The 12,076-nt window shown below is 36.2% G+C and overlaps 1 protein-coding gene across 1 annotated transcript; it reads right to left on the bottom strand.

The window, feature by feature from the left end:
• Positions 1-5,136: 5,136 nt before the first annotated feature.
• On the bottom strand, positions 5,137-12,076 carry LOC123747356 (zinc finger protein-like 1 homolog). The gene is made up of 6 exons (XM_045729517.2): positions 11,919-12,076; positions 9,651-9,762; positions 8,918-9,111; positions 8,132-8,315; positions 6,943-7,192; positions 5,137-6,037 (listed from the first exon to the last, which is right to left on the bottom strand). Exons 1-6 carry the CDS (start codon positions 12,018-12,020, stop codon positions 5,845-5,847), a joined length of 1,035 nt encoding a protein of 344 aa, XP_045585473.1. The 5' UTR covers positions 12,021-12,076; the 3' UTR covers positions 5,137-5,844.

The raw sequence follows: 12,076 nt of genomic DNA, 5'->3' as shown, positions 1-12,076 counted from the left end.
GGTGGAAAGGGTTACAGAGGCACATAATGGGCTCAGGGACTAAACACCACAATTCATTCAGCTAAGTTAAAATAAATATTAAGCCATCCCAAAAGGTGGTACGGGCATGAATAGCCCGTAATCTTTATCTAGACTCTGTATTCTCTCAATTGTGGGGTTCAGTCCCTGAGCCCACTATCTGTAACCCTTTCCACTACCGCCCACAAGATGGGTATGGGGTGCACAATAAATGAACTAAACTAAACTAACTCTCATATAGAGAATATAAAGTTACAAGTAGCACGGGCTACTGGCACAGGAGCGGGGCTGTAACTCAGGGTACCAATACATTTCTGTATTGGTACCCTGAGTTAATTAAAAAATACAAACTATAAAATATTTTATTTATACAAAACAAATCTATTTCGATTTTTTAAAGGATACCTATTTAATCATATTGCTATGGATGGAAAGTACAATATATTTATTTATTTATTTATATATAAGGTACATTGGGTTTATGAGAGTATACAGACTTGAAAGTTTCACATTCTTGTAAAGCCACTATCACGCATAGCATTTCGGGCAGAACTTGATTTGAATATGGATTTATGATCCAATCAATGTTCATGTTTAGTGCTATTAATCTTGTATAGAGGGGGAGGAATAAAGAAGCCGTGCCAATCTTCACCCTGGGTACTGGGTATGGCCTTAATACAATGGCAGTACACAATACGGAGTCCACACGTTGGGTGCCGGTTGGCCGAGCGGACAGCACGCTGGGCACGTGATCCTGTGGTCCCAGGTTCGATCCCGGGCGCCGGTGAGAAACGATGGCAGTTTCTTTCACTCTATGCCCCTCTTACCTAGCAGTAAATAGGTACCTGGGAGTTAGTCAGCTGTCACGGGCTGCTTCCTGGGGTGTGGGGAAAAAAATAGTAGTAGTAGTATTATAAATAGTAGCAGTTGATTGACAGTTGAGAGGCGGGCCGAAAGAGCAGAGCTCAACCCCTGCAAGCACAACTAGGTGAATACATTATATATCTACCATTTCGCACACAAAATTTGTACGTTCTGTATACAAATTATTACTCACTATTAAAACACAATATAATATTATTAACAGCTAAACTCTTTTACTTAGCAGGCATATGAAGTTAAACGAAATTCAGTGATGTGACACATAATCTTGGGCTTTAACCCAACATCTCATGATCAAACACAAAACACACGCCCATGCTTTTATTTTATTTATTTATATATACTGTACTACAGTTCTTACATTCTTGTAAAGCCACTAGCTTGCATAGCCTTTTGGGTAGGGCCTTGTAGGGAGTATATAATGGTCAATAATATACTCCAAACCCTCATTAGCTTAATGAGATTGGTTTGTTAAGTCTACTTAATCCACTAATGACAAAACTCATACATCTTCCCTAATTGCAGTTAACACTCCTTCCAACCTATTAGGTGAGGTTGGGCAAATTATATAAACACTCGACAAGTGAGTAATCATCTTATGGGCTGTTCACTCCCATGCTACCTCTTGGGTGGCTTAATCTTCATCAATCAATCGAGTAATCGTCTTACGGGCTATTCATGCCCATGTCACCTCTTGGATAGCTTAATTTTCATCAATCAAGTAATCATCAAGTTACAGCCCCGCTCCTGTGCTAGGTAAGTCCGCTACGGGCTCACCATAGTCCTTGCTACTGTGAACTTTTTGTTCCGAGTAGCTGAATCTAAAACAACAACGAATAATCATCAATATAGTTTCAACAGTGGTTTAGTTAACTTAATACAGCTTGAGAGTACCACACACCTTCAATCTCGAGAATGTAGCACTCGGCGTGTCCAGTTCTTACCGACTCCAAGAGACTTCAGCTTTGACTCGGAGCAGACAGCTGGACTCAGGCCGCATCTAACTACCAAACTCTCGCCCCACATCGAGTTCCTCGACTCTACCCACATTCAGAGCACCACGCTCTTCGACTCTCACCCCACATCCAAGCTATCCCTGGCCTCACTCGACTCTCTGCTTTGCTCCAAGTTTCGTCTTAACTTCTATGACAATACCAACAACCAACTGCTGTAACCAAGACTACTAAATAAATATCAAAACCACTAAACTCTGTGTATCTAATCAACCAAACAACATAACATAATCGTACATTACAACCTTAATCTTAAGTTTCCCCTGGAATATGACCTGCCACATTGGCACCTATTTACTGCTGGATGAACAGAGGAGTAAATTTAAGGATACAAACCCAGGCCAAATCGCTCGCGAAGTGTAGGGCGAGTGTCTTACCAATGCATAATGGGGACTGCTAGAATATCATCCATACTACTTAAAGAAACGAAACTGACTAGTACTGCTTGTAAGCAGGAAAGTGTTGCCAATGCACCAACGAGCAACCTATATGCATATAAATTATTGAACTAAACTAAGACACTAAAGAACAACCAAATTTAAACTTTCCTGGGTCTAGTATAGTACATACATGCTAAATTATGCCTACGATGGAATATAGGGTCTCGTAGTACAGTTGACTTTGTTCTCGACTCACTATCCCGGGTTTGATTCTCGGGCAGGACAGAAATAAATGTGGCTTGGGGAAAAGAAGGCACCCCAGGAAAGCCGTAAAGTTCTAGTTTGATAGGTGATAGATGTCTCTGGAGTCCTTCCTTCCTTATTGTGTGCGCGCTGATCACCGAGTAGGTAGAGCTGTGGACCGCTGTTTGTGTGGTCTGTGGTTCAAGGCTTCGATGATACAAGTGAATGAAAAGTTGTTATTCATGATATAGTGGTTAACAATTTTTATGACTGGGATGTGGACCATCTCTGGTGCAATTGTGGGGACCCATAGCCTCAGAGAAGGGAATAAACAGCAGAGAAAACTTGCCGTCTGACTCTAAATTTGTGTGTGTTTTTGCTTCTACCACCCCTTTTTATTATACAAGATTACACAGCTACATGAGCTGATTGGTTTCAAAATGTGAACATTAAGAAAGAAAAGGATGTTTGTTTCCTTGAGGCTGTAGATTTCTTCGAACTCCTTCAACACTGGGCAGGAACAGAGGATGCAGCAGGCGTTTCTTCTCTGGATCGCACATTGAGGTTTTCTCTGTAATAATCTATCTACCTCTTGATCCCCTTGTCCCCATCTTCTTGGTCCCCAACTTCATTTCCCTCATCCTCCTCCTCTTGCCTCTCTCTCCCTCTTCTCTAATAAAAATTATTAATTTCTGAATCTCTAAGAAAATATATTACAGTATTATGATCACAAAAAACTCCATAGGAATCACAATATATATTTCACAATTGACTCGATGAAAATCACCTGAGGGTGTTATAATTGGTAATATTTCTTAAAGGCAATAAACTTAGGCCTACCCCAACAAGCGTATGTCTGTCCCCTACCTCAGACGATTTTCCCCTGCAAATTTGGGTGAGATTATCTCCAACCATCTGGCCTCCACCTTTGGACTAAGACATTCTCTCCAATAGGTATATACTGTATTATATTTTACCCCACCCCCTTTTATTTTTTATCAAACTACAAAGTGTATCTTGCTCTTAGAAAACTGTTGTTTCCATCTAAAAGTGGCCAAATACTGTGTATTCTAATTATAGTAACAAAATACAAACATATATAGAATATATAATATGACCACTTGGACCAAACAACATTCCAAGTTATTCGATGGTACAGGAATACGCAAGGCATCACTGATAGCATTGCCTGGATTTTTATCCTCATTCAAGTGTTTAAGTAACCTAAAGAAGAGTTAGTGTTAGGGCCACTAACAGATAACATTACCTGTTAGTGTCCCACAGGTAAATTTCTGTCTTGCCCTGGGATCTAACCCAGGATCCCCAATTATGGGGTTACCACTTATATAATATAATCCCTATGATTTCCAAAATATTTATTTCATTACAGTACTGTATAACAGTTCATAAAAACCCACATTAGTACATCGTACTGTATATTTGATATAAAAAAATAAAATATAGTACACAGTATAATATTTATTTATTTAAAATTTTATTTTTCATAATTTTTTATACATTATATTACACACACCATCACATTGTGCTTGGTTGGCACAAAAACTTAACCAAAATAGGGAAATAAGCTGCTTATTTGTTCATTTTAATAAATAAAATATAACAAAATAATATTCCAGGGTTGAGTACGTTTGTATGTGTATGCCGAGCTATATCTGTACCTGTGTGCATGCACTCATGTAAAAACAATGTCTGCATGTAAGCCATACATACATATATAAAACTCTGGCTTTAGACTGATGGATTGTAGTTTGGTCTTACATGCAGGTTGGCACTGTCATGTCATGACCCTAGAATCATTAATAAAAAATATATCTGGGAGCTGCCCATCCTATGGAGAAAGGCAAACAGGAAATCAGGAATTACCATTTTAAGTAATTTATTTAGCATTGTATATACCACCAATGTCACCAAAAATAGTCATAAAGATCAATTGATGCGAATATATATGACTTAATACCAGAAACAAAAGATTTTGGTAAAAAAAAGACACACACATTATTGGGCCATGATTCTACCAATTTGATTTACACTTGAGTTGCATAAGAATTCTGTTTAGGAAAGAATAAGAAAATAATATCACTCAAAGCTACATTATAATAATTTATATTTTAATGTTTGACTATAAAGGCAACTTTAACCGAGCCTACACTTAGTATATAGCATATGATATCTATGATCCAAGAAAATGATTATCGACCAAATGTATTATCAAAATGATTTTACACCAATTTAATGTTAGAATATATTCATGTGTATTTTTATATTCAAAGCTTATGGGAGTTTCCAAAACATATAATCAGCAACAGGTAACATAAAACAATAATATTTTTTTTAGATCCACATTATGATAAAGAAAAATCCATAAAATATCCTAAAGTAAATATATATTATATTTTATGTATGTGTATGTATGTATGTATGTATGTATGTATGTATGTATGTATGTATGTATATATGTATATATATATATATATATATATATATATATATATATATATATATATATATATATATATATATATATATATATATATATATATATATATATATATATATATATATATATATATATATATATATATATATATATATATATAAACAATAAAGTCAAATGGCATAAGTTAAACCAAATGAATGCAATACAGGTCAACAACAACCTACTATATATATATATATTCTTGTGCACAGAAGCTAATTAATGAAAAGGATGACCGAGTAACCACTGAAGAATTTGAAACAAGAATAATGGAGTAATGATACCAATACAGAATATGGAAAATGTGCAGTTAATTTAAAAAACACCTATGATTTATATATTCATCCTGCTTGTTTTAATAGGCACTTGCTTAAGTCTAGCTCTTAATAAAATAATTGCTACTTGTTTAAGAAAGGGCTGAATGCCATTTTATCTTTAGATATGCAATATTATCAGTTCTTTTATTCAAACACTAAACAAATTGTGTTTCAAATGTTTTATCTGGATGAAAATTGCCTTTACATACATACTGTACAAAGATATCCATCCATTTATATTTTAAGAATATGCGAACTTCCCTCAAATTTCTCTTTTATCCTGTTGACTTGAGCAAATAAATTGCAATGCCTTGTAATTTTCAATTTACTGCATTAATAATGTATTTCAATAAGATTTTTTGTATCAAACTTTACTAATGGCCAGGAAAACTTGTTGGTGAAGCAAGACCTTCTATGATTCTATTACTTGACTTGTCACTGTCCTTTAAATTACAATTAATTTCACGTAATACCACAACACAGAGCTATTGCATTTACTCTCCCTCAACATGAATGTTGGGGTTATGATGTGGGTCAAGTAAAGGATCATTATCTGAAGCTCCATGTCCTAAGTATGACAGAACTACTAACAAAGTAGCACAAGCTAGCAATACTAAAACTATAATCATACGTCGTCGTCCCCCTATCAAACTTTGATGGTGACGTGATGGTGGACGACTCATAGTTCTGCAAGAAAAATATAATATTTATTAGTTGTTACTGTAGTTTCAAACTCTTTCATTGATGTCTTTCACATTCATACTTGCTGACAAGTGTTGGCAGACAGAGGGCTACTAGATTTCAACCCAAGCAAGTACAAAGGAAGATAAGAAAGATGAAAAAATTAGGATGAAGTTACACCATAAGAGGTAGGCAACTTTAAAGTATTAAAACAAGAGACTTGGGAGTAGATATAATACAGTACTAGCACTAGAATTGCATGTAAATTAGATAACACCAGCAGCATATAGGAACCCAGCAAACATAAGGAACAGTGCTTAAAAACCTACACAATGACACTTTCAAGACGATTTACAGACTCTACTTTAGATGAATTCTAGAAAATGCGGAATTGTAATGGATTCTGAATTGAGTGAAGCAGGTCTGAAGACTCATAATATAAATCTGCATTTAGTGATGCACAAAAAAGAAGATTTAGTAAGTTGTGACATTTGCAGCAAGGTTAGTGTCCAGAACTATGAGCTCCAAGCTAAGAAGGCAGTTCAAGAGAGGCGAATCTAATACAGTAACTCTGGAAAGAAAAAGGACAAGAGGTGAGCAAGATCTAGCAGACCACCAGGTGCTTCTGTAGCATGAGCCTGGTCAACAGACAACAAATATAGAGGCTATTGATACCTCTTTCATCTACAAAATAGTGTTTCCATGGAAGACCGAAGCCAACTGGTGTACTAATAAATCTGCAAGATTGATGTGAAACTAGTTTGGATCTTGCAACTATTACTCAATCTTAGTTTTCTCTTCACCATGAAGATGTAGCAAAATGGCAATAAAATATACACACAAAAAAGTACCTTCTCTATATTCTATAGTTCCAACAACAATAAGCTACAATGTGACACATTAAAACTTACCTCCACCATCTGCCAAACCATTCAATGGCAGATCTTCTCTTATATTTATTTTCATCATCATCAACATCTGCTTTGTCATTTACAGTAAGTCGTGTTTCAGAGGAAGATCCTTTGCGTGTTACACCACTGCCAGTAGGATGGTGAGTCTCTCTAAACTGAGATGGAGTGATAGGAGGGTCTTCAATGGCAGTAACTCTCACATTAGTGCTACCACTGTCACTAACAGTGCCTCCACAGCTCTTACTACTGCCTGGAAATTGTATACAATACAATACATTAAAGAGCTTACTGTATTTGCTTTCGATTAAAAGTTGATTAGATAAAACCTGCAAAAAACTTTTAACTTTTTTACGCCATTATTATTCTTCTGTACAAAAAACAAAAAACTGAAAAACTGCATTTATAGCTGTCATGAGAGAAGGAAGGTTTCCCAATATCAGATAATTGAAACTAGGGTAATGGAATTTTTTTTATGAATACACAAGATGTGACTGACAAAATTAAGAATTTGTGCAACTGCAGTTGCGTGTAAGTAAAGGACAAAGAGTGGCTGATATATGGAAGCCACAAATCAGAAAGAATCACATTATATGACTCAAACACAAACCCAGCTAAGGAGTAAAATCAGAACAGAATATGAATCTAGGTCAGGAACAACATGCACACTAAAACACAGCTACCTGGTCCTTGTTTCTGGTAGCCCTGCACAAGTTTCAGGTTCCTAATATGATCTGAAGGCTGAATGGTACCAGCATACAAGCTCAATGAAGCTACTAAGGGTTAACCCAGAAAAATATTTTGTTTGTAAACAATGCACAAGCAGTAGCAAATGAACAAGATTGAGTGGAAACAGTTCTGACACAACTGAAATACAGTACTTTTGTGGATCTCACGCCAATGTGTGACTGTAATAATTTTCCTGTCATACTATCATTGCACAAAGGTGGGCACCTATTCCTTGAAAAGTGAATGGACCCCAAGCCTGGTCCTTACCTCAGAATTAACCCAGAGTCCAGGTCATGGTCCTTTCGAAAGAAAAGAACTTTGACCAACTCAGTACTTGGTCCTTGCTTCCATGCAAGTGATAAATGCAGTGATGGTGGCAATGCTATATAAAAGGAATCATTTGGGAGGAAAAACATACATGAAAATGTTTCGCCTTCGCATTACAGTATAATGTAATTCTTACCGTGATCATGAACTCTAGTTGTTGTGTCTATATTGCGCGTCTTAGTTTCTCCCATAGGTTTTGCCTGTGTAACTGCTGGTCTTGAATGGATGGATGACAAATGGTCACTGCTGTCCATTTCAGCAACAGTGGTACCATTGGCTGCACTCCAGTCAGGTTCATCACTGTTCCCAGCATTTGCTATCTGTAACAGATTATTCATTGGTATTAAGCTAATTATTTCAAGTGTCAGTTTACTTCCAATTATCAGGATTAGTTAAGACAATCTCATCTGTCTTAGATGAGATTGTCTGAGATTGTCTATCTTGGATGAGATTGTCTACTGAGCCTTCTACTTGGCTCAGTATTAGTTATTTATTTTCACTAATTTTAAAGAAAATTATGTCAAGGGAATTTAAAAGCTCCTTTCTGAGTGGCCCCTATACATGAAAAGCACTTTTATGAGCCATTTACTATACTTGAAACAAATTAAAGTCAGGGGTTTAAGGAACAATATCTGAAAAGCCAACAGGTAAATAATATACAAAAATTATATTATATTGTCAGAAAAACTACTTCAATCTAGTTATCATTAGTACATAATGAGCTCTTTAGCTTTGAGAATAAGAACTAGTTTGTTATTTTTCAGTGGTGACTTAGCGAGTGCCAGAAAAGTAAAAGCATAATGACATGAAGTTCAAAGATTAAATATTACAACATATCATAGTCAATACGTCAATTGATATGTTTCCCCTGGTCAAATAAATTGAAGCACACAAAGAAATAAAAGAATATACGGTATATTACCAGAGGCAGTCCAAGTCCCGTTCGCGCCCATGGGAAGATGGCAAGAGTCTCCCTTAACCGCTCAGCCACAGGAGAGACATAATTTGCAGGAGGGAATATTGCCTCAGAACAGACTGGGCATTTATATCCAGCAGGTGCTGTGTGAGGTGGTAATCGACTTGCCCAGTCATTTAGACACTCCTTATGAAACAAATCTGTATAGAAAACAGGCTTATTAGCAATTTAAAAATACAATATGATACTGTAGACATAGATTAAAATTAGTGTTTTAAATTATGAATTTACAATAAAGCTTTAATTGATATGATATGCCCTTTCTTGAGCAATACCTTAGTAGCTTTCCTCTGCTTCATGTCATTGGCCCCAGAAGGACAAGCACAGTACCTTTTCAAAATATCTTGTTCCCTTTGTAAAGGAGTCTGGAACTCAATGGTGAGCATATTCATACCTCAATCCATTTCAAGATATGCATCAGAACACAGTGGCACACAAGCCTGGTCTAACTGGCTCTTCTTTGAACCAGCACAAGTTACTACAGTACTCCCTAAGTGAGCCACAGTACTGTACTTCAAACACATTCATGATATACATCTAGAAAGCACTTAAACTTTGCTTTTATTCACCGCTAATATTTGTTCTCCTGGCATAACTATTCCAAGGTAGAACAAATCTGATACCTTATCAAACAGAAGATTGTTTATAAATTTATTCTAAAAACACAGAAAATAATTACCATAACAAACAAGTCGTATACACTCTCCTGCAGCCAACTGGTCATCACATATCCGACACACAGGATTATAGTCACTGCCATCTAGCCAATGAAGGTACGACTGGACAACACACTAAAAATAATAATTAAAATTATTTTCATTGCCTAGAATGATTTACATTGCATCCAGCTATTCCTAGTTCTTTAAGCCAAGGAAATCCCTCACTATACAAAAATTATTATGAAATATTTGTATGAGCTCCTGAACTGGAGCTCCTTTTGGAGCTTCAGTTCATTGCTCATGATCTGACATGCTGGTAATGAGCCAAGAAATTAAATCACTACATAACCCTTAGCAAAGATTAAACAGGCTCATACGTTCTAAAGGTGCTGCTTTACTTTTGAACACATCACAGAAGATTTGAGATCCTTTGGCATTGAATGCTTTACCTTACATAGCATATCTAAAATCTATGGGCCCTGGATGTGTCATATAGTGCAGTCCTGGGGCCTATATTCGCTGGTAATCAACAACATGGCATAATAGATGATGTGTACATCACTTGGTCAGTTAGGTTAAGCACAATCTAGTCTGGCTAGCCCTGGATGGATGACCACATGGACAACACTTCCCTGACTAGGGAGATCTCAATAAACATTTTCCTTTTTACAACAATTGTATACAGGCACTGTACTTGTATACAATTACTGCTAGTCAGTACATACAGTACTGTACTGTAATTATTCCCATAATGATAGGCATATTTTAGTCTTCAGTTATCATTATTGTTATTCATGTTATATACAATACAGTGTATATTGTTCTCTTGATTTTTTATACTTATTCATATCAATTACCATAATGATGTGCAAAATCATTCATTCATTATCATCACCTTGTGCCTCACTTTCATTGGGTTAGGGTGGAACAGACATGAAAACAACAAGAAGCTGAATAATATTTTACTGCCTATAGATTACCACAACACTACCCCATCCCCTCGAATTCAGGACATGCAACATTGAGAGTACTGTATCACCAGTTTCATGTTTGCCGACAGGTAGTGTGCATATTCCATGGGCTCAAATATCCCATGGAATAAAATGTCCAAATGTCACAAATGTCCAAACTACAAAATTGTTATTGTATGATCTGCATGTTAACATGCTAATTTTGTTAGGGGGCTAACAACCAATGTTGTTACATAAAACCTCACTACTCATTATAAAAATCATGTAAAGTACTGTAAATTTCCAAAACAAGTTAAAGCTTTATAGATAGGCTACACAGAAAATTAAATGGTTAAAAGTGAGGACGTTGATAATGGCAGAAAGAAATCTTTTTTTATATTTAAAGTACTGAATTTAATGATGCTGAATTTAGCAGAGCACCTACTTTAGTACAGTACTTGTCTAAGTTTCTTGGTGCTTGTTTGTAGGTGAATGCTCAAGGTGAGGTTAGGTCAGGCAGTGATATATCCTTGAACAGTTAGAACATCACTGTCTGTATGATAGCATTATACTAATGCAAATTAAAACAGAAAATATTGTCATAAAATAGAATTTTGACCTTTATAATTATTTAGTACATATATTAATCACAATAATGTAAAATTTAGTACATATTAATTAATTTATTTTATTTATTTATATATACACTGTACAAGAGTTCTTACATTCTGTACAGTCACAAGCATGCATAGTGTTTCAGGCAAGTCTTTAATCCTAATTTCCCCCGGAATATAACCCATCAAATCATTTAACAACCAGGTACCCAGTTACTGCTGGGTGAACAGAGGCTACAGTTAAGGATTGGTGCCAAGTAAATCCTCCCTGGCCAGGATACGAACCCAGGCCAAAGCGCATGCGAAGCGCCGAGCGAGTATTTAACCACTGCGCCATGGGGACCACAAATCATAACAATGTAAAAAAAAATATTCATTAGCACGACTGCAGATAAAATGTAAAGACACGACTGCAGATCAGCATGTCCAGACATTGTTTGCTCCCTGAAGTTCTGTTGCACATTGTAGGTGAGAATTGTGTACTATTGTTACAAATATAGAGGTACACCAAGAGGAAAGTCTGATCCATATCAGGGATTAAAACATTTTACAAAGTCATATAGCTGCTCTGTAAACAAGGAGCAGCATCCCGCTGCCTTTTCCCATTGCAAATGCTCAGTCAGCCAGGAGCAGCAGGATGAAAAACCCTGTTTCTAGTTCAACCCTTCACCAGAGAGCTAGTATCCATATGATAAATCTCGGTTAATACAACATTCATACTTACTGTTGTATGCTCCTCAACAATACACTGCTCACAGACATTGACCCTGTGCTCAAAACAAAACTGATTGGTTACTTTTTTCTTGGAACATTTACAAAGCCCCATTTTGACGGAGTTTTGTTATGATCTGCCACGTCCGGGGTCGGTTATTATAGTAATAC

The sequence above is a fragment of the Procambarus clarkii genome, chromosome 94, assembly GCF_040958095.1.
Source record: "Procambarus clarkii isolate CNS0578487 chromosome 94, FALCON_Pclarkii_2.0, whole genome shotgun sequence".
NCBI classification, from domain to species: Eukaryota; Metazoa; Arthropoda; class Malacostraca; order Decapoda; family Cambaridae; genus Procambarus; species Procambarus clarkii.
Note: the sequence above shows the minus strand (reverse complement) of the source record. Positions and strands in the feature narration are given on the sequence as shown.